General features: G+C 41.8%; 1 protein-coding gene across 2 annotated transcripts in view; it reads left to right on the forward strand.

Moving 5' to 3' along the window:
- The window catches only part of KCNK17 (potassium two pore domain channel subfamily K member 17), a 28,714-nt gene extending 5,993 nt beyond the window's left edge, over window positions 1–22,721 (forward strand). Inside the window, exons 2-6 of one of the 2 annotated variants that reach the window (XR_015708317.1) lie at window positions 6,172–6,286; window positions 15,591–15,757; window positions 16,320–16,488; window positions 19,477–20,026; window positions 20,960–22,721. Coding sequence is in view for 1 of the 2 variants with exons in the window: in XM_087775260.1 (XP_087631386.1) it covers window positions 6,172–6,286; window positions 15,591–15,757; window positions 16,320–16,488; window positions 19,477–19,772 (747 nt within the window). In the remaining variant the exon portion in view is untranslated. Of the gene's footprint in view, window positions 1–6,171; window positions 6,287–15,590; window positions 15,758–16,319; window positions 16,489–19,476 lie in introns of both variants that reach the window. The other variant, XM_087775260.1, reaches the window with a different exon arrangement.
- The last annotated feature ends 1,283 nt before the right edge of the window (window positions 22,722–24,004 follow it).

Here is a 24,004-nt window from a genome sequence, read left to right on the forward strand (position 1 = left end):
GTCCTTGCAGTCTGAGACCAAGGTTAGTGTTAACTGTTTACTTCTGACTTACAGCTGGTATTCTGTGAGACGTAAATGAATGTTTATATACCAACATTGCACACTTCCCAGAGCACAAAGTTTATGTGAGTTTATATTTTCTCATTACTCTAAATGGTAGTTTGGTGCTTTGGGAACACCTCCTTTCCCTCATGGATAGATTGAGAAGGTGAAGAGAGGAAGTGTCTGAAATGAGGCAAATGTTTTTCAGGAGGGCACGTACTTCCTGGAAAAGTTGATTTTTTTTTTTTTTTTTTTGGTGTGTGTATTAACATGTAAACTTCAACTAAACTTGGGAATGAAGTTTCTTACCCCAGTCCATTCACATGCTTTTTAGCCTTCCTTGAGAACCGTTTTCAAATACAATTAGGAAATACTGCTTTTGCCTGCAAACGTATCTCAAGATTACTGTGAGCTCTGGCCAAAATGCCGTAGTTCAGAAGCACAAGGCAATGGCAGTGACTGGAGCTGTGGTTTATAAAAGGGTCATTTGTATGACTCCTTCTATGATACTTTCCTTAAGAAAAAAGTGGTTTGTCTCTCCCCCCACAGGAATAAGAAATTTTGAGCTTGAGAGTCAGGAGTTCTTATGGAGATCCTTGGTAGGGTCATAATCTTCCAGGGCTTCACTTTCCCCTCTTTATATCTTGCTGTTGTTGTGGGAGGGGCAGATAGATTAGAATTGGTCTGATTAATCATTTATATAAAGCTTTGGGGTTTTGCTGTAATGATTATGGAAGGAAAGAGAAGCACAGTGTTCTGAAGATAGAGATTGCAAGGAAAGTAGTGTCTCAGTTTACATATACACATGTCTTTGTTCCTTATTGCTGATCTTAAATGCCATTTTTTTGAAAGCTGTACCCTAGTCACATGCAGTTGTGACTCAGCACAGAGGTGAAAGACTAAATTTTTAGTTGGTGTTAAGGAGGTCAGAGTAAACAGTCACCTCTTCCAGCACTCAGTGATGAGCAGCTGTCCTGCAGCCACAAGCTGGTGGTGGAAGGGCCCAAATATGATAAGAAAGTCTTGGAAGGGAGGAGGTGAGGAAGCTGAGAGTTGCCCAGAACTGATAACACAGCACACATGGTAAATGAGAAAGACTTACTGGTAAGGCTGAAGGATAGAGCAACTCCACAGCAAATAGGAAAGAATAAACCTATATTTTGCAGGGAAGAGAAAGATGTAACTCTCAAATGCCAAGAGGGAACTGAACTCTGTAGGCTGAGTTTGCATGAAGCTTCTGGATACTTAAGTGGGTGTCTGTTAGACCCAGTAACCTCACTCTTTTTTTTTTTCTTATGCTGTGTGTTTTTTTTAAACTAGACAATATCAACAAAAGAGATCTTTTGAGTGTGATTTTATTTTTTGCTAGTATGACTGCAACTACATTGGGTTTGTTGGTGCAGAGCTGTGTAGATTGGTGAGACTTTTCCAGGATAGATGAGGCACTCATTATCAGCCATTTGTTGAAGTACAGCCCCAGAGCTGTGAAAGACTAAAAGGCAGTCAGACTGAAGCAGTGATTTTTTTTTTTTTTTTAATTCCAATAAGGAAACTGGGATGATGTTGTGTTTGGATGCTCCTGTGGGAAGAACCTGTGATGATTGTTAATTGTAGTAGAAAGGAAGGAAAGAAGGGGTATTGCTGCCCTAAAATAGGTTTGATATCTTGGCTATCAGAGATATCTTAGATAAGGGAGTCAGCAGAAATCCACAGCTTTCTCATGGAGTTACCAGTGAGCTTGAATTAAAGGAGAGAATTCCCTGCAGAAGGATGCACAAAACTAGGCTTTGTTTTGTACTGGGATATAATGATCTAACATAAAGTGTGCATTTGCAAGCATTAGTTGATGATGATCCTAACTGAAACTTCAGAGTTTGTGGTTGAGCAAAATGGAGCTGGAGGCCAAATTTGGGTGTTCTGAGGCATGTTTTTTCACAAAGGTGACAGGACAGACATCTACATTTAAACAGAGTACTTTGAATGGAAGTCATGCTGGTTTTTTAATCACTAGCTATGACAATATTTGACCACACAAGGAAGCTTTGCATGGTGCTCTCAAGAAACAGAACAGCCTACTTGATGAGGAAGTGTGGCAGCCTGCAAATGAAGTTTCATTCACTCATGAAGGCCTAAGAATCTAAAAGAATCTTAATTTATAAATCCTATAGCAATTACAGTAGTTTCCGTAGAAACTTTCATCTGCAGTTAAAATGCTATAAGCATTGTCACCTAAAGACTTGGTAGTTGCTGTGAATTGCAAATTACTATCATTTTAGGGGAAGTGCAGAGAAGTGAAATTATGTTCTGTAGCTTGTCTGTCAGTAGAAACCAAAGCGGAACTGAGTTCTGTTTCTTTCTGATTATTTTAACCACTCACCTCTTTCCTTCCTATTCTTCTTTGAGTTGCACACATGACCTTTCATGTTCCCAAAATATCAAGCCCAAGCTCTGCAATTTCAAGATCCGTTGTGTTTGAGCAGCTGGTGGTATTGACTGGGGTCTTGGATCAGGTAGATAACCTGCTTTTGCACACTGGATTTGAGATGCTACTTCTACTAGGTGCCTTTTTAATGCATCAGGTTTTGGAGCAGATGCCATAGAAATTGCTAGCTAATTAAGAGAAAAAGGAAAACCCCTAGGATTTCACCTCAAAATTAGTGCAAAGCAAAACAAAAAATGTCTCTGGTCCTCAGAAAGGGAACCAAGCAGATATGACCCAACATGTATGATTCAGTTCCTCTTTCTTAAATCTTGAACCCACAGGCCAAAATATACTTCAGGTTTTTTTTTTTTAAATCATCAGCAGAGACATATCACTGCATCTTCAATGGGAAAAGCAGGGAGAATTCAGCTGTTCTATTAGAGTATTTATTAGCTTGGGTTTTCCTGTGTTCTAACAAAAATTATAAACCACTTTATAATTTTTCTATGAAAAACAGCACTAGCCAAAAGCAGAACTTCAGAGCAACATATTAAATTCGGGCAAGTATACACTGCTATCTTCCTGAATGCTCTCTGTTTCCAGCAGTTTGCAATCCAATGACTTCCTGTGCCAGAGGTAATTTCTGTATATTAATAGCTAGCTATAGATTTCTTTCATGAATCTGCCTCTATGGGTGCATCTGTAGGAAGGCAAGCTCCATTAGTTCTACGGTTCTCAGAAGAATCGATCTTTAATTTTCTGTCATTATTGTTGCTGTGTGTCAAAGGTTGATTCTAGATATTATAATAAAACACTTAAAAAAAAAAAAAAAAAAAAAAAGCTGGTATTACCTCCACCCTCTGCAAATACTCCCCTTTAAGGATGGCATCAGTATCTCTTTCTTCCTAACAGTAATGAACTTGACATTTCTCCTGGGAGTGTCCATTTATTCAAGTGGCTTTGATTTGCATGAGTATTCAGTGGTCCCCATATCAGGCTGTGACAGGCACAGTGGGCCTAATGGTTAAGGATGTTATCTGGATGTTTGATAATAAGATTTAACAAGGAAATGCTTAGCCAGAGGCTTACGGCTGAAGGCTCTTGAAGACCTACCACAAATATGCTCAATCCCAGAAACGGAAAACAGCTGGCACGCTGCAAGCTCAGTGCTTGCTTTTTGCCAATGAGTAATAGTTACGTGGTATCTTCCTTCCTGTTGAGTGCAGGATCATCATGCTGTTTAGTGCAAATACTTTAGCCTATCTGCAGACTCTTAAGACAAACACTGTATTTCCTGGCAGCAGCAGCACCTTAGGGAAGGTTAAGATGATGACTCTGAGATGCTGCACTCTTGTAAATCACTGCAAAGCTAGCATGGGTGCTCACAACTGCTCAGTCTCTTGGTCCTAAACCATGCAGAACAGAAGTGGTGCAATGATGTGAAATTAAACATTTAATGACTTGGTTACTGCTGCTTGCTTCTCACATGGTGTCTTGTGCAGGCTGCTTATTTCGCCTTTCTGCATGAAGAAATTTCCATTTCTTTGGGCCAATTCGGCCACAGTTTCTTACAATCCTGTCTGTTTCTTAAGTGTTTCTGGCTTTAAAAACTTGATGTCCTGTATAATGTTGTCAGCTGCTGAGCTTGCATCAGCAGGACATCAGGCAGGAGAATGGACAACAAATGTGCTGCATGTGTATGTTTTCTTAGTCTGTCTGATCAAGCTGATAATAAATTTATCTGAGAGCTGGATTGCTGCCATTCCAGCAGGTGTATGTGTGTTCAAGACTACCTACTTAGAACTGCAGAGATTGCAGGCTGTAGAAGGAAAGTCTGAGAGAATAACAACTTTTTATTTTCAAATTTAACCACTAGTTCCTGGAGAGGAAAAAATACAGGTTATCTGTATAAATTTCCAGTGTCTCCCTTGCCATATGGTTTAGTTTGGGAGTTATTTTATGTTCATGGGGACAGTGATTCCTGACTAGGGCATTGTCCGCAGAACTTCTCACACTTCTTAAACCTGAGATCAAGTATTGTCAGAGATCAAGGAGAACAGAGAAAGGTCAGAGCCTGCATCTTGTACAACCTGACAAACCCCAATGTAGATACTAGCCCTGGAAGAAGAGTGGGGGGGAAATTACACACAATTTGAAACAAATCCTGTAACAGGCTTCCTGATACAACCTTTTCTTTCTCTTTTTTTTTTTTGGGGGGGGGGGGGAAGGAGGGGCTCAATTCTTTCATGTCACTTATGCTGCATACTAATTCTTTCTGTGAGTTGCCCCGCTCAAGTTATGGCAACAGTTCACAGAAGGAAGCATAATGTAATATAGCATCTGGTCCTTAGCCCTTTTCAGAGCAAGAGTGCTCTGCTCTGTCTTGTGCAGAGAAGAGTACGCTTTCAGACTTCTAATAGATTAGAATGTGACCCTGAGTGCTTTAAATTGCCTTGAGTTATGAGTAAACGAAGATATTTGAGAATGTGACTATCAAACAATGTTTCTTACTTGGAAAAATATGTGTTGATCTCTGAGCTGCTCCTTGTTCTTAGTGTGAGAACTAGTAGCTCTAGAGAAAAGAGATAATGGTCCTTGTAGTTAAGCTGCTGCTTGGGTCTCTGGAAACAGTTTTTAATTCACAGCCCTGTACAGTATTATATGTTCCGTCAGTAAAATGGGACAAAGCTTCCTTGCTTTGCAGGCTTGAAGTGTGTTTTTGCTTGATGGATGTATAAATTACAACTTCTTCATAAAACCCACAACTGCTGCAAATCTAACAGGAGAGTGAGTGCTTTTATTATCAATGGTGAAAGCTTTATCAGCAGCCTTATTGTTAGGATAGGAATAGTATTATTTGGTATCTGCATGTCTTTCTCGGAGGTAATGAATTTTATGTATTCTTGGCTACACTTTGCATTCAAGGATTCTTGATCAGCGGCTGTGAAAAGTTCAGTGTACATTCTGTGATTAATGTTGTTTTGGACACAACTGGGTTCAATGTCATTAACTTTATTGGCGTGAGAAGGTACAGTCAGATGTGGGCACTGTTAAGACATCTGATATCTTATTTTGCCGTAACTCTGCACACTTCATATAGTGACTTCTGAGTCTTTCCCAGGTGGATTGAACAGAATCGGGCATCATGCTAATCTAGTCCATTTATTCATATTTATAGTCTGGATGTAGAGACGTATTGCCCAAGACTGGCCATCCTGTGTAGTCTCCATCTCCTACATCACAGTGTATACATTCCTCCCCAGTATAGGCAAGGGATCTGTATCATTTACATGTGCATGTATATTTGCTGCTCTGGGACCTCTGCCATCAAAATATCCCATCTAGAAACATTTTTTTTTCCTTATGAATATGTCATAATGCAGTCTTAATAACTATCTGGCTAGGCTTTTTCTAGGTAGTTCTTGCCCTCCAGTGTCTTCCACATTTACCTGTATTATCTACTATGTGCATGTGCAATTTTCTTTTACTCTGTAGATGCCCCTTCCATAGAACCAGTATGCTGGCTTTTGACTTTTTCTGACCTCTTAGCTCTTTGGTCCCTAAGGCACAGGATATCCTCTATTCAGAGGGAAACAGCGGTCGGAAGTAGTTGTAGTTTGTGACTTACCAGCTAGCAGTGGAAATGCCAGTCACATGAACTTGCCATAAGGGGGTTTGTGGGATCTCACGTTGTTGTCTCTTTGCAGGGTATCATCCAAGCCTACAAGAGTGGCATAACCCTCCAGGGAAACACCACTAGCCTGGGCAGGTGGGACTTCAGTGGGTCTTTCTTCTTCTCCATCTCTGCAATAACGACCATTGGTAAGAGTTACCTGCTCGTAGGTCTGCCTTATAGGTGGGAAAGGAGTGGGAGTGAGGACCTGTACTGTATCAGATGCTTCTCCAGGCCTAGGGGGCTTTGTGTAGCTTGTCTATATCATGCCATAGGTAAGCACCCATGAACCTAGCCCTAGAAATGCTTTGTTGGTGGCAGCGCAGTAATGATCTCTAATTAGATACAGGGATAATTAGCTCAGTACATATCCCTACTAAGTCACACAGCTTTTGGAGCCTGAACTTCATGGTGCTGCAATACCTGTAGTTTCCCAAGTCTACTACTTTCTGAGAAGTCTGAGGTGAATTGTGCCTTGAAATGAGCTTTTTCTGTCACAAGGAGAGGGAATGATTTTGAAAAACTCTTAATATTGGCGACTGAAGCTTCAGAGGCTATATTTATGAATTATTTCTTCTTATTACTACCTGTATTGGATGAGGACCTGCTTGTTTAGGTGAAAGTCAAATAGCTGGATAAATGAAACACTTCAGTTGAGTCAGGGTTCAGCAAATGAGTAATGCAAAGCTGTTGTGGTTTAACCCCAGCCAGCAACCGAGCACCATGCAGCTGCTTGCTCGTTGCCCCCCACCTGGGTGGGATGGAGGAGAGAATCAGAAGAGTAAAAGTGAGAAAACTCATGGGTTGAGATAAAGACAGTTTAAGAGGTAAAGCAAAAGCCGTGCACGCAAGCAAAGCAAAACAAGGAATTCCTTCACTGCTTCCTGTAGGCAGGCAGGTGTTCAGCCATCTCCAGAATAGCAGGGCTCCATCATGTGTACTGGTTACTTGGGGACACAAAATGCCGTAACTCTGAATGTCCCCGCTTCCTTTTTCTTCCCCCAGCTTTGTATGCTGAGCATGACATCATATGGTGTGGAATATCCCTTTGGGCAGTTGGGGTCAGCTGTCCCAGCCGTGTCCCCTCCCAGCTTCTTGTGCACCCCCAGCCTACTCACTGGTGGGGTGGGGTGAGAAGCAGAAAAGGTCTTGATGCTGTGTAAGCACTGCTCAGCAGCAACAAAAACATCTTTGTGTTATCAACACTGTTTCCAGCACAAATCCAAAACACAGCCCCATACTAGCTCCTATGAAGAAAATTAACTCTATCCCAGCCAAAACCAGCACAAAAGCCATAAAGGAATGATGGAAATAAGCAGCAGGGGAAGAATGGAAACAATAAAATGTATTTAGGTACAGTGTTAATTAAGGTAGATGCTATTAATTACTACTACCAGTGCATGTCCCCTGTTCCCAAACCTATTAACAACTGCTTTGATATATTTTTCTCACTGTGTGACCCAGTATTATAAAAATCATGGGGGGAGAATATGTGGAGAGATGGTTGTTGAATATCAAAAACCCTCACAGGTTTCCTGATTTGTGTTGAATCTGTCAGCTCTCCTTAATTTCAAGTTTGTTTTTAGATTGAGCATTTTCTTTGTGCACCCAGGTGGAGCATCTCTGATGGTTATTGAAGATACATTGACTTCAGAACATTAAGCCCCAAAACAAGAGCTGGGGGGGGGGGGGGTGTGTGTTTTGCTTTGAAGGGGGGTGATTTCACCTTCCTGTGACTCTGTACATCTTTCTGCCCTGCTGTTTTGCACGGGAATTGTTGTGGTTGGGAACTATGTTTGGTGTGTTGTACTACCAGGTACGGGTTGTACCAGATGATGGCAGTGGAGGCTCATGAGACAGGGCTACACAGGCTGTGGGTTTCCACCACAGAGCCTGGGCTGTTCCTTCCAGCCTTTGGTACAAAGCAGCATCTGCTCAGAGCTGCTTTGCTTGCCTCGGTAGTTAATCCTGATTGGTCTCTAAGCTGTCAGAGTGACTCTGTTTTACCACAACCAATTTAAGTTAATGACATTCAGGAAGAATCGCATTTGTCATGTTAAAATATAAGGGGGTTTTGTGATGTTGGCAGAGATCTAGACTAAACATTTCTGGCTGTTACTCTATGAAAGCCTAAGCTATTCTTTCTCCTTTTTTCTTTAAGTAAACTCCTTGTCCTGATGGCTGGGGAGAGGCGGGGGGCATGACTTGATAGCAGGGGGGCAAATAAAAAGAACCAAATATTATACCTCTCTCTCTCTCTCATTGTTTTAAAGCTGATGCTGTGACTCTAAGGACTTTTTCATGATTTTTCAATTGCGGAGTTGAGAATGCTGTACAAGTCACATCTAAGAGAACTCCAGACAATTGGGCCCTTGATTTTCCTTTTTCAAGTTAAATTGTTAATTGCATACAGGTTAGTGTCTTAGTGCCCTGTCGATAACAGTATATTGTAGAAGGGGAAAACAGAGATGGCCTCACAGAGCCTCACCTTCAGTCTGTTACCCATCTTCTTTCTTTATGCAAGTTCTTGAGATAGTGGCTGGTGCAGCCTTATTGACCTAGGCATCATTGCATGACTGAGAAGGATAATTGATGTTAAGTAAAGAGACAAGGTCCTTGCCAAAGAACTTAATGAAGTTCAGAGGAGTGATTCACAGTAGGAAGCTTCATGTACAAGGCATGGCTATGGGGGAAATGACACAATTGAGAAGGTTTGAGGTTTGTGTCCTTATGTAGGAAGGAAGAGCTTATCCCAGGCTGTGAGTGTGGAACCATTGAAAGCAGGTCCAGCTTCACAAGATTAATGTATAGGAGTTAAAAAACAAGGCATTCTGGCAAAATGAGTTCAGAAAGCATAGAGTTAAAATGGTAATGGAGAAGAGAGATTCTCAGGAATTTAGGGGTACTACATAAAGGTTTTGATGAAGAATCTGGGTGGACTCTGCGCGATGTGTTCAGGCTGCTGCAAGTCCTTCTTTGTCCTGTTAGTCTCTTTCATGTTCTTTCTCTGCAACTAATGCTGTTCATGCCTTGCTGGCCTCTTATGTGATGTAATGTCTTTGTGGCTTTTGCATCAGCTGTTTTTTCCTTGGTCTTCTCAAACAGCATTGCCAAAGCCATTATCGCCTTCATCACTTTCCTTTGAGATGCTCTTTCTACTATGTCAGCTTCTGTTTTCTGCTTTAGGTGCTTTAACCCCCTTCAGAAGGCTTGGTGTGTTTCTCAAGTCCTTACCAGAACACACTCTCACTGGGATACGGGAAGGGACATTAGCTTCTTTCCCCACTGACAGAGTCTGAATCCCCATGTCTCCTGTTGCAGCATCTTCTGTGCTGTACCCTTCTTCCATTTAAATCAGAGTCTCATCTATTTCCACTTGTGATTAAAAGCAGTATGCAAATTTTGCTTAAAAAGCAAAGTTCTAACCTGCAGGCTGGACAAACTTGGTACCCTAACCCCAAAGGTTTAAAGAACAGATGTGTATGAACCAAAAATCTGTTGTTTAAAGTGTCCCAAAGCCTATGTAGTTTTTGCCCAATCTCATAATTTGAACAGAACTGCATTTATAACTTTTGATTATGTGGGATGGGCAGCCCTGTGCTTTATTCTTTGCTGTCTTTTACATGTCATGTCATCCCAGATCTTGTATGCTACCTCATTTTCTGCAAATGTTTCCATAGGAACCCTCTCTCTTCAATGCCTTGAAGATCATCTTCAGAGTTTCTTTAGAGCTGCAGTACTAAACATGATGAAAGAGAGAGAAAGTAACTTGCTGCTGGTTTTCTCTCTGACATCTTTATCCTTTGCTGACACAAAGTCTCTCCTTTTTGTGTTTACTCTCCTCCTAGTTAGTTTGGACTAACAGGGCAGAGGTCAAAGCAAGTTCAGAGTGGGGTGCAAGATGAAAGTACCTAAAGTCAAACGATCACAGGGTGGTGTAATTTCAGCGAAGGTGCTAGGGAAAGGATTTGTGATGAGACTGAGGTTGTCTGCTAGCATAAGAGTAGAAGGAAGAGTATTGTCCTCTCTAGCCTAAACATCCCCCTTTATCTGGGGTGGGTGGATGCCATTACCTAGTGTTGCCTTACCATTTGCTGGTGGCAAAGCTAAGTACTCATTTGTATGAACTTTAAAGGCCCTTTTGAAACATAAAATAGGGCAATAAACCATCTCACAGTGAAGAAAGGAAAGACCTTCCTCCTGTCCTTACCTTCTCTGGTTAACACAGTATAATAGCTCCTAACAACAATCCCCCAAAGGATTGGTGGTAGCAAAGAGGCAAGGAGCAGGCTTGGGATATCTACATGTTTTGTGCTGACAAAATCTCTCTGTGGACAACTCTGCAAACAGTTAATTGTGCACATGCACCGGCAAACTACCCCCAGAAAAAGGTCTGGCAGCAAACCATTTCACAGTATGCATACAGGCTGTCTTTTCCCCTCATTCCTACCCCCACAAATTCAAAATTTTATTATCTGGAGGACTTCCCTCCAATAATTTTAGGCTTGAATGATTTGCGAGTCCCTGGGTTTAATGTATGTGGTAATACAGACTATCCCTCCAAAGTGATGGCCCCAGCAGCCTGTCCCTTGGAGGGGGCAGAGCATCCCTCAGAAAGAACGGGGTGCTGTTATGTAGCTAGAGGTTGTTTTGAAATACAGTCAAACAAAGGGCTGAATTAAGACTACAGCAGCCTTAATTCCAGTGCTATGTTCTTTGTTTACAAGCAGATCTGCAATGTTTATGCACTTTTCCCCCATGTGTAATTGCTGACTTCTGCCAGCTTTCACCATTCCTAGACTAACAGGTGTGATAAATGAGATGTGCAGGCAAGTACGTCTGGTAGATGATCCCATCTAAGTGAATTTAAGGGGTATATGCCTGGTGTGATCTGTTTCACACTGGCCATGCCACATTTCAGTGGATTGGTTCCAGTTTTTCTCTTATGAAATTAGGGTGTTTTGCAGGCTGGTCTGGACCCAGGAGAAAGAGCTGGAGAGCATTTACTGTAAGGCTGGAGTCTGAACATGAGTCACATACATTTATGGCCAGCCATTCCCAAGGTCTTTTGGGGATTTTTCCTTTTTCCTCTTCTATATCAAGTTTAAAAAGACTGTGTAATGGCTTGGGCAGTTCTTTTTACTGTAGCTTTCCAAGTTATCCAGTCTCCGGAGAAAAACATCAGATGAGAGAAAGGTCCATGATCTCAGGTCACTGTGTGAAGCACAGCAGCCTTCAGGATTTTGGGGACCCCACATAGCGCTGACTGGAGAGCATCTAAGGTTAAGCTGTACGTTACATTTAATTTTGAGCAGCAAATTCAATGATGTAAGAAGGACCAATACGTACAGTAAGCCCAGGATACCCAACACCAGATCTGCTTTGCATATGACTTATCTGGCTTCCTTTTCCCTTGGGCTCAGCAGCTCAAAACAATTTCCTGAAGACTTGGTGAGCAGTTGCTGTAAATGTGCCAAAAAGCCATGTCCTATTAGCTTTTTATACAGGATACAAAGTTTGATCAAACAGCACAGGAGATTTTGGCCATTTTGCATAATCTAGCAATTTACGCCTGGCTGATGACCCATCCTTGCCTTCAGACTAGACAAATAGATGCCAGCCTAGTTGTATATAAACCTCAATTGTTATAAAACTCAAGCAGGAATCAGTAAATGGGACTTACACTCATTCCATTTACTGAAGAGGGTAATTGGCATCTTATACCATTGTGGACTATACATTAGAAGATCTGAACCAAGTTCAAAGACTAAAACTACACTGGCAGCTGTGTCATATCACTCATGAGCCTGCTACTGGGATGTCACCTGGTGCATGCCTGGGCCAAGAGACACCAAGGGATGCTCATGAAAAATTACACAGAGGTCAAAGTGTAAGTGTTTTCACTGAAGTAGCTGGATTAAATGCTTGTATAGCTTCTCTAGTTTTGAAATAAAGTGCAATGTAACTTAATATTCCTTAGAAGAAGCAAAATTTATTTCTAAATGTTTGTATCCATGTGCTTTAACTCATGTTCTTCTGTTACATATATTAAGTAAATTCAGTTTTGTTTTCCTGCTTGTCCATTACATTCCTGTACATAAGGGATTCAGAGGCTCTGCAGACTTCCTAAAAGGAAGAGAATGATGTGTGATTAACAGATTATTAGTAAGAGATCTCTTCATTTGCAAGATGGTGTCCTACTTGCAGTGCCCCCAGTTCAGCTGAGGCAACTTCCTGCTGCCCACAATGGGAGGTTTGTTTGGCTCCTGTTCTCACTGCCCGGACGTAAAAGTATTTTAAGCAAAAAGTGCTTAGAATGAAAAAATGTCTTTCGTAGGCTGAAAAAAATCTGCAAATTCACCAAATAATTTCAGCTGTGGGAAAACAGAATTAAATTTTCAAAAAAAAAAAAAAGCTGGAGGAAGAGTTGCTTCTCTAATGAGTAACTTTATCAGTGGCTTGAGCATTCAAACACATTTTTGGGGGGGAGATTTGGTTTAATTCTTCTACCTGAGTGGGTATAAGCCATCACTTCCCACAGAAATGACCTAATCCCAAATTTACAGAATGTTCTTGTTGACGCTATTTGTTTTGAACACCCAGACAGTCAGCGAAGCCTAGGAGCTGGAGGTCTTGCCCAACACATGAGTGTCTGATCCATAGGGCCACTGGGCAGTTCAGTGAGGGGTGCCAGTGCTAGAATTACTTTATTTTACATTACACATTTAAATACTCGGAGAAAGGTGTTCCACTTGGCAGTTGGGGTGACCTCCAGTGAGCCACAAGCCTGTTCTCCCAGGCACAGAAGGAAATTGCACACTGGTCTCCTACATCTCAGGGAGTGCTCAAACCACTGAGCTGCTCCCACCACCAGCTCCTCCTCTCACTTTTCAGAAGATCTAAACTTTTCTTTCCCTTGCGCTTCTTACAAGTAACCTGAATGTTTTAATCTGGGCTAAATGAAAGTTTTTGTTCATGATAAATTCAAATGTTACATTGAGAAAAAACAAAAATATTCTAATTCAGTTTAGATGGAAAACATGTCTTATAATTCAGCAGATGGGGGGGGAACCCAACAAATCAACCTATCAGTTACTCACACAGCCTTAAGATATGTTTGTTCTTGTGATATTTCACATTATACCCACCAAGTCTGCTCTAAGTGCAGGAATGCTTGTCAGCTGGACACAGCCACTGAGCTCAGAGCACCTAACATGGGAAGTCACAGTTATTTCCAATTTATCCATCCATGGAGGATGACTTTGCTAAGGCCTCCCAATTGTGGTAGAGACAGAAACAGGACTAGCAGCCCTAGTACTTGCATTGGCACCTCAGTTTTATGAACAGAACAAATCAAACAATTTGGTGGCAGAATCTCGGGACCTGTCTTATATGGAGAAGCTCATTGGGACCCTGGCAGGTTGAACCAGGGCATGTGTGGGAGGTGCCTATCTACTATTCATTTTAGCTGATTCTGTGATGAAGTAGAGACCAATAACTAAGGCTGGTAGGCTGAAAAACACATTTGAAGAGAGTTTTTCAACAGTTTTAGCCCTATGAAGGTCTAGAGAACAGCAAAATTTTGTTGCACACTCCTTCAGTGAGTGAAAGGCCAGAAAAATGCTTGGGATGAGTACTGCAGTCGTCTTCTCTTTGTTATATTTGTACTGTGTATATACTGGAAGCTGTATAGTGGGCTTAGTCTCAACAGGATGAGATGGTACGCAGTCAAGAAAGCAGACCAAATTTGCCAGTGCTCAGGAGACAGTGCAGAGGATGTTGCTGTGACTGCTAACCCCACATCCACCAGTGACCTCCCACAGACCCTTGTGCAATGTCCCACTTGGCCAAGCCTGTAGAGCAGCTCTGCCAGCTGCCACGGGGCAGGGGAACGATCAATGTATCAAAGGTGTGGGGCTCTTCAGCAGAGAACTCCCCTACACAAACCTGAGGTTCACAGAGGATTCAAATGTGAAAGTGGCTGTAGGCTGATTTTCCATGTTTTAGCTGCTTTCAGACATCAAGTTGCTTTAACTTGATTTCCCAATGGATCCTCAGCCAGCAATGGGCAGAAGCTTGGCCATTTCTCAGGAGCTCCACCACATGCTGGGCAGCACTATGGAGGGTCAAAGTCTTACAGAAACATTTGCTGGCCCAAAGCTCTACACTGCCAGGACTTCATAGCCCTGAACTGGCTGGTTTTTTTTCCCAGCGGGAATCATCTGTGACAATGTACTAAATACCATCCCTCACCCAATGTTTGCGCTTTACCATCTCGTGTACTGAGCCCAGCCTTTGGACCTCTCTCCTGGGGGCTGCTTACTTGCCCTGGGGCTACACCACCTACAAGCATGGTAGCAAGGCATCAGTGGTGGGAGCACCTCTGTGCTAGCACTGTGCCAACAGCTGGGTGTCGCTGGGAGGCAATAGCATTATTTGTGGTGAAAAGATAAGCTTTGCTGGGTTATGCCAATCTTGTACATGGACGTACACAAATCTCTAATGAGTGGAGGTGATTTTGAAATGTCGTCAAGGCCGCAGGTCTCTGACTGGCTAAGTCACTGTTGAAATGTTTGTCATGTGCTAGTCCTTCCCCTGTCTTAAAAAGCATCCTGTGAAACAAACCAAAGTTAAATCTGACTTTCCTGTGGCATAAAACACTTGAAATTACAGAAGTGGAAGCCTGCAAATTTACAGTACATTTTTAAAAGAAAGTGTGGGAAATAAATATTGCAGCAGTGATGTTGAAGCCATGATGGTCTAAGGATACAAGCAAGGCTGTGCTTGCAGGGCAGAACCTTTTATTAGACCAGTTCAAATGATTAGAAGAAAAAGACAAAATTTCAAACACTTTTTTTTTTCCTTAGGTCTGAAATTGAAGTCTTTTACTCGGGTTAAATATAATTTCTCTGGGTTTACTGACTCTAGGCAAACGTTTTGATAATTTAAGCTTAAGATGTATTTGGTAGTTGTGGTGCAAAAGAGGAGTATAAGCAAGGAGGCAGTGTTAAGTTCACTAGTCCTGTGGGACAAAGGTAGAAAAAGGTTGTTGTTATAATTAAAACACTATTGTTGTGATTCAGAGACCATCTGACAGCCATGCAGGATCATTTACCAGCAAACCTCATGCCAACAATGCTTACAAAAACTGAACTAAACGGAAGTTTTGCATTTACGTCAGATCCCAGCCAGGACAGTGGGTAGGGGAGAGGAAATTCACTGGTAAATGGAAAATGAACTAAACAAAATTGGCAGGGAAAGAAATGTTATTTTCCAGCCTACAATAGGATATGACAAACAATGGATGTAATTTACAGTTATTTATAAAAAAGGTCCTTTTGGAGCAGTGACCTTCTCATCTAACTTTTGTAGAAGATGGAGGTTCACCCCTCCAGGGGAGGAGGGCAAGCAGAGAATGTTTTAGATTTAACACCTCATTCCTTCCCTGCCTAGGCTATGGGAACCTGAGCCCCAGCACTGCAGCTGGTCGAATCTTCTGCATCTTGTTTGCACTCTTTGGGATCCCCTTGAACCTTGTACTCCTGAACGAAATTGGGCAGCTGATGCTGTTGGGGGTTCAGCATTGCGCCCATCACCTAGAGGAGGTGTTTCACTGGCAGGTAAGCAATGTGGACAGGTATGCCTCACCCTCAAGTTCAGGAAAGAAAAGACAGAAAGGGCATTGTCTGGTATTTGGGATCCTCTGACTAACAAGGACAGCCTGCCTACCTATTTGGCCAAAAAGGCAATAATGCTCAGGAATAACTGGAAGCAAATAAATTTAGTTTATGACAGCCCTATGAGGTGTCAGATAAGGTTGTTTATTAATTGAGGGAACTTCTGTGATGAATGGCTTCCCCTACAGCAACAGAAGTGCCGGAGCCTCAGAGCCATGCACAGTCCTAGAATATCTGATCTGTTTATCATCAGTCATAGTTAGAATTGTACATGTAAGTTACGTGGGAACATTTGTGGAATAGGCTTTAAACTGGTGTGAATTTAGGACTCATGAAGGTGATGCCCAGTTTGTGTCGACTGGGAGAGCCACACCATTTATTCTAGTGGAATGTCCTGAATGTTTTTTTTTATGGAGTCCAGCATCAACTTCAACCAGAAACTGAGCTTCGCTTTCCCTGCTACCCTTCTTGTGACAGTCTCTTCTTTTTTTTTCTGTTTTACTAGAAAAAAGCTTCCCTCCTGATTAAGACCTGTGCGCTGGTAACTGGCTTGTTATTGTTCCTCCTGCTACCTCCCTTTTTGTTTTCTGACAAGGAAGGCTGGTCTTATGAAGAAGGCTTCTACTATTCCTTCATTACCCTGAGCACTATAGGGTTTGGAGATTATGTGATTGGTGAGTAGTTCACATTTCATTGCTTTCACCTACTAAACATCAAAGCCAAATGTGTGGCCTATGAAGCTCCCAACTTGGCAGTTTTACACTACCAGCAATCCACAGACCTGATGATAAATATGTTGTGGTAGGCATTTGACGGGTTGGAGAAGACATGATTTCTGAGATAGCAATGCCACCTGTGGAAGAACAAAGAAATCGTTTCCAGTCAATGAGTGATGTTCCAGCATTCAGGTGATATGTCCCTTGAATGACTACACCACCAGACTGGGGTGCCACATTTTTAATCACAACAGTCACTGATGGTGCACTTGGTGCGCTCCAGTGCTGCAACTAGTTTTAAGCAGATGCTACTCTGCATCACCATTAACAGTCAGTGACCATTTCCTCTGTCAAAACCCCAGATAACTGCTTTCTAAAAGGCAGCTTAAGTCACTTAGGTGGAGACTGTCAGGCACCAGGCACAGCCTAGTTTTGGATGCCAAAACCCTTTGCCAGAGGAAATGGGTTTGGACCCACGCCCGATGCATTTGCTGAAACAGAGGACACACCTTTTTGATAAAGACTTTCTCATAAAAACAAATTGATTATGGAAACATATGCACCCTTGAATCCCTGGGAGACAGAAAGGCTAAAACATCTTATTACGGATTATTTTCTTTTCTTCGTAGTGCTTGCTTGATGCTTAGACAACTCAGTGGCAGTTATCTTAGGACTTGTCTATAATGCGTCAAAGTTATGACTAGAGCTTGTGTGGGCACACGTAAATGAGCTGGAATCAAGTTAGCTTGGGTAAGGGTAGCCAGATGGAACTTAACAAAAGCTAGCCAGTTCAGCATTTTCCGACACTGATTTTATGGATGATGCTGAACTCTGTGCTGCAGCAGCTTTACTTCTCTTGGTTCCTGATAACTAACTTTGAAGCTCTTCACTAGTATACCTCCCACTTCCAAGTGTAACTTCACCTGTGTGGTACCTTTTTAACTGGCATACCAGTATAGATACTCTAGGTTCATTATGGGAATAATGTATATGTCAGTGATCTGTAGTATGTAGATGCCAAACCCTTTTGGCCATACAATGCTGTGTTTGTGGTTTATGTCTCAACTTAAAAATAAGGAGGGCCAGGGCATGGGTTCAATTGACTGTCACTATTTTGTGACTGTCATGCTATTTCCCCACTAGTGTGATCTCTGGCACTGTTCTGGACCAGGTAAATTCTGGGGGTTATCACATGCCAGGACTGATGCCCGATGTTCACTGTGGACATAGCTGCTCTGTTTTGGGGGAAATATAAGCCGGGCTATGGCACTTGGATTTGAAGTCATAGAGTGGTCCCTAGCCTGTTTTGTTTATTAATATTGATGTAGCTTCTCTTACTGGCCCTGAAATCTGTTAATGTACACACTTGGTAAGCCCTTCTATTAGCCACAGGGTGCCATGTAGGTCCTAAACCGCTTCTGATCTTCTCATCCCCAAGACTGTACCTATCAGATGGTCTCTGTGGATAAAGCATTCTCCTTGGAAACCTCAAATAGCTCTTCCCTCTTGTTTTTATTTATTATTAAGAAACAAACAATTTTTAAACGTTTGAATTTGGCATCAGTGAAAGGTGCCTGTCTAAAGGATGAATATAATACTCCTCCTCGTTGAAGTTCACCTTGATGTAGAAAGCCAGCCCAAAGAGTAGTTACCACAGAAGTGTTTGGTATCTCCCAAACATTTACCAGTGGCTTAGTGACAACCTCAAAATGTCTTGTGGTCCTATTATATTGAAAACACATACAATGTGTATTATGTAATGTATAATAATACCAAGTAAATGGATGTAAAGGATTGGCTGTTTAATATGGCTCCATTGACCAGTTACTGCTTATCACAATCTTGTAGACAGTAACAGTTCATGCACCACGATTTGGGAACTGCTAGTTTGTGCAGGTAATGACGGGGCAGTATTCCTATGTACAACCAGTCATAGATGATAAATACCTAAACAGCTGCCTTTGTGGATGTCCCATTTCAGCCCAGCCCTATGTGTACTTTTCATAGGAATATGGTATGGAGAGTGGCCTCCAGGTTCATGGAGGTACGACCTCATACATGTTAACTCCTCACACTTTGTCCCAAAAGTATCTGCTGCGCTGTAGGCATTCAGTTATAAAGTGACAAACCTTCCTAGGGTAAGGAAACTAAATAATGAGACTTGAGAAGCAGTAGAGAAAAGGCTCACGCAAAGACTTTGCTGCCACTGGTTTGTATCCTTTGTGTTTGTAAGGGTACCCCAGCCTGCTTTACAGGTACAGTCCAGTCACTTCATTCATAGGGCTAAGCTCATTCCTTTGCTTTGCCTGTGTTATTATTAATATTACTACTGACGCCTCTTTGAACTAAACATTGTGGCAACATTACCAAAAATACGGCTTTGCTCCAAAGGGATCACAAATCACCTAGCTGAGCAACCAGGCAGAAGTAGCATAATTTCAAGCTGTCTTCCAAGGCCTGGTCGTTCTTAGAGATTTTAGGACTGCTCAGGCCCCTTGCCTCCCACTCTTAGAGACTCACTTGCTCACTTATATCTGGCTTAACAAGGTACGTACACCGGTACATAAAATCCACTTACCTCTCTGCCTGCAGGGGACCCCTGTTACATACTAAATACAGTATTGTGATGCTGAGTGGTAAGTAGAGAAATGAAAGTGTGTGCTTAAATGTGAATAATTTCACTTTGACATAGATGTAATTTGGGATTTATTTTTCTTTCTTATGGGTAATCTTTACAATTCCCAGGGAGTTCTAGGCTGTTGCTGACGCGTCATGAAACATACTTGCAGAAACATCTGTTCACATGCTAAGTAGATGGCATACTCGTGTTTTATATAGAAATCACTAACATTAGGTCACATTTCCACTGTCTTTGCTTTACATGTCATGTCTCCTTTGAGGCACTCTTGATACAATCTAGAAATGTTTTGGGTGATTCTCTTGTAGGGATGAACCCAGACCGCACCTATCCAGGCTGGTACAAGAATGTAATCTCTCTGTGGATCCTCTTTGGGATGGCCTGGCTAGCACTGGTTATCAAATTTTGCATCAACTTTCTAGAGAGCTCCAGTGACTTCTGTCAGTGCAACAAGAGCAGCACAGAGATGGCAGAAGACTTAATGGATGACAACAAAAATAGTATGACGGGACTTCATGATGTGGAGATCTGCAATGACAAAGACACAAAACCAAAAGGACCGGATGAATCTCACACCTACACAGCTCCTACAGAAGCACTCTAGGGAAGAAACACAGCCTTGGTGTCTCTTAGGTTTTAGGTCACCAGAGATGCACCACTTAGAAATGTGGTAATGCAGCTGCACTGACGTTCACATGGGGTGAAAGCTTGCTTATTGAGCTTGAAATGCTTCTATTCTGAACTGAGCGATGACAACAAAATGTTTCATTTGCAGCACCATGAAGAATTACCAATGGGACTCTAAGCCAAAAGTAGATTTACAGAGATATGACCTACCCTCCCACCTCAATATATGAGGTAAACTTTGACATCCATACACAACTCTAGCTGTTGTCCTTTTCTTTGTGTGCAAAGTTCTTGTAGCCTCTAATTGTACATATGGCGTTTTGCAAATACGACAACTGGAAAAGCAAGTGCCATTTAATGGAGGAAACAAATTGCATGTTGCTAAAAGACATAATGAAAAGCACTGTTTAAAGCCACTTGGTAGTCACTCCAAGTGTGCTCCATCACCTGTATGCTTGTGCTTGCCAAAGATGGTAACGTGCTTTTGCTCTCTGATTATTAGTACATGGGTGGCAACGAGGCAGAGCTTGTAAAGGTGCCTAATGGAAACAGATCATTCAATTTTTTAAAAGAAATTTCTACATCAGAGGTCCACTAATATTAAAAAGAGACTAGGTAGGTAGGCTATTCCTCACTCCAGAACTTAAGTAGCATCAGCTTTTGTAAAGTACTATGTAGACCAAAGGTCATCAGCTGAATGTGACGGTTCATTTAGATAGATTTTTATTTTGCCACATCTTAGAAGCCAGAAAAGGAGGACTAAAGGTGATTTTAAGTGCCAGTGGTTCCAATATTATCTCATGGCCGATGTTAACAAGGGCTACTTTAATCTAGAAACAGACTGAAGTATCTTCAAGCGTGATCAAGAGGTGCTATTCTGATTCACTTCTCATGTCATAAATGAATAGTGTATCTGTTCTAGCTAACATCTTTTATATAAGCACAACTAGCTTTTGATCTGTGGAATGGCAGACCTGCTTATTTGGCCTTTGTGTCAATCATGAAACAGAACTGTGGTTTTTTTCATTCCATTAAATTCTCAGAAATCTTTTGATAAATTATGCTATTTATAAAGGCCAAACAGAGTCTAACTCCTGCTGCCATTTATATACCCATATCTAATCTTCTCATTTTCTTATTCCTGTTGTGCTACTTGCATCCTAGAGCATTAACTTTGAAAACTTGACCATAGCAGTAAACCAGAATGAAGCGTTTGGGTGAGCCTTCAGCGTCTGCATTGGACCAAGATTCCACATGGACAGTGGAGAAAAGACTGAAAACAGTCTGTGGGAGTACAGGACTCAGGAATTAGAAATATCCAGAGCTGGATTCACAGAAATGCCGGGAGTGAAAAGTTTACAGTCTCCAGGAGCACAAGTTCTGGAACATGTATCGTGAAAAAAGTATTTCCAGAGTAGACCAGTCTGAGTGTTGATATGTGCTGGAACTGATTACAGGAGAAAATGCAGGAAAGGAATCTGCTGGATGAAATGTAGTCTGTCAACTTTTTGTCAGCCTTTTTGTCATGGGCCTTTTGCTGACTCCATAGTAATAAATGTTCTCTCAAATACTGTTTCAATGGGCAGCAGAGATAAGAAAGGGAGGTAGTAGAAATTTCAGATCACAGTTGAGAAACTGATGCAAAATAAATACATTTAAATTTTTTGAACATTGGGTAATTTCTTTAACAGCCTTTAGCGTAAACTTTTCTGTTTCTTCTATGTTTCGTCTTATTTATTTTCACTGATGGATACACAATGTAGGTTTTACTGATGTTCATAATGGGCTGGCCTACCATAAGACCATAAGTGTATTTCTTTAAACCTAAGCGAATCACAATTCCACAGCATAAAAAGTTATACCATTTTATGCATATCCGTTGCACCTTCTTTCAGGTGCAAAACTTCGTAAATATAACTGTATCGTAAAATCTGGATGCCCAGAAGGTAGTAGGAGTTTCTACTGTCAAAGGATGGGAATGACTATGCTAAATCTACTTCAACGTTAACTTGAAATGTCACAGGCTCTGGGGATTTCTACCAGCTCTGCTCTTGATGAGAAGGCTTAGCTTGAGAAGAGTTTCTTCTTTTCAGTTTGAATGTCTATTATATTAATTACATCTAGTTCATATTCCCATGTATTTGTAGTTTGTGGATGAGGTTTTCAAAAGTGCCTTAGAGGTTGGAGCACCCTGGTCCCACTGAAGTGAAAACAGAGTTGCATGCCTTGAGACAGCTAATATGCACTTCTGAGAGCTAAAAGGAAGAGGAGCTCTAGGAGTAGTCCTGAAAAAAAGGAAAAAACAGTAATTCTTTATAGATCTCAGTGCTTCCACTGTACGCCAGGGTTCAGCCACAAACCTAAGCATGTGGCTGAGTCTCAGGGTGACTCAATCTCTGCTCCAGGAATCCTTGCTTATTCACTTCCTTCTGCAGCTGTGCTCTTGTATTACCCAGCTGCTCACCACCAGCGTAGTCCTGCTACTAACTGATACAGCATACTTACAGGAGGCACATCTGAACTGCTTGCAAGCCACACGTAACTCCAGAGCTGCAAGTTGCCTGCTTGTGTCCTGGATCACCTAAAAAAATATGAAATAAGTGAGTCAAATACCATCTCTGCCTGGGTTCTCTGACACAAAATTAGCATGTTGTCACTTATGAATATCCTTTTATTGACAGTTCCTCAGCTAGCTTTTGATATGGATGATAGATATTGTTGTCTCCCCACAAGCTGCTCTGCCTCTAGTCTTTCTGTTCTTTATAAAGCTGTGCTGTGGTTAAATGACATGAATGAATTTGTTCCCAGAGGGATGAGAAGAAAGTGGAGTTTTGCAACATCACAAAAAACATCATCACCGATGTGTCTACTCTACCAAAATATGAAAGGTTATCTGCTCAAGGGTAAAATAAAGAAAACAAAAGCATGGTGCTGTTATCGTTCCTGTCACAGCTGAGTTGCAGTCTTCTGTAATCTGCATTGGAAAATTACAGATGCTTCTTGTTTTTTTTCTTTTTTTTAATAGTGTCTCTTCCTGTTCAGATAAGTGTGCAGTTTCCATTAGTGATTTTGGGTTAGACTGTCACTGCTATTATTCCTCACAAGTCAATTCTTCCCTATCACCCTGTTTTCTTCCTTGGGAGGAGCAGGGGCTGGGAGCAGGTTTGGTTAGTAATGGTAATTGTAAATATTTATGTAACATCCGCGTCCAGAGGCTTTTTCACAATCGCATAGAGCATAACGTGCTTCTGACCTTTATACAGTTTCCCAGGAAATCAATCCCTTAAAGCAAGAAAATAGGCCTCTCTCTAGCTCCCCTACTCCAAGGACAAGTCCTGGCTTCAGCCTCAGTGTTTCTCAGGCTGGCTCTTTCAGCTAGTCCAAAAGAGATGTTTACCCCTTGGGGAGAGAGATGTCCAGAAATATGTAATAAGATTTTACAGCAACACAGTACAGACTGCTCAGAACTGCACAGTTTTTAATAGTCTAGTTGACTACAGTATTTTAAGATCCCTAGACTAGAACAAAAAAGCCCTTTTTCTGTAATGGTCCCTGAGTCAAAAAAATCCAGGATGTAATTTTTCTCAAAGTGGTGGGCTGATGAGGTCTTATCTTGCAACTGATATCCCAGCTCAGTTCAGAGCTGGGACTGTTTAGCCTAGAGAAGAGAAAGCTCAGGGGGATCTCATCAATGTATATAAATACCTGCAGGGAAGGTGTAAAGAGGGCAGAGCCAGTCTCTTTTCAGTGGTGCCCTGTGACAGGACAAGAGGCACTGAGCACAAACTGAAACACAGGAGGGTCCTCCTAAACACCAGGAAACACTTTTTCACTATGAGGATGACTGAGCACTGGCATGGGTTGCCCAGAGAGGTGGTGGAGCCTCCATCCTTGGAGATATTCAAGAGCCATCTGGACATGACCCTAGGCTCTAGATCCAGGGTCATCTCTAGGTGACCCTGCTTGAGCAGATAACCTCCAGAGGTCCCTTCCAACGTCAACTGTTCTGTGATTCTGCATTTCAAGGTCAAGCCATCCTCTTTTTTGTGGTCCATAGTCTATAGTCTGCCACTGTCTCCAAACTATCTCCATAAACATTCAGGTTGTACTCACAGCAGGCCTGGTAGACATGATTCTTCCCAGAGAAGAAATGGATCTTTCCAGTCTGAGTGAGTTCAATGACGTGGTCTATTTATGTATGTTTTTAAT

Source organism: Nipponia nippon, unplaced genomic scaffold (assembly GCF_047370975.1).
Source record: "Nipponia nippon isolate SJK-2023a ecotype South Korea unplaced genomic scaffold, ASM4737097v1 scaffold_4, whole genome shotgun sequence".
Lineage (NCBI taxonomy): Eukaryota > Metazoa > Chordata > Aves > Pelecaniformes > Threskiornithidae > Nipponia > Nipponia nippon.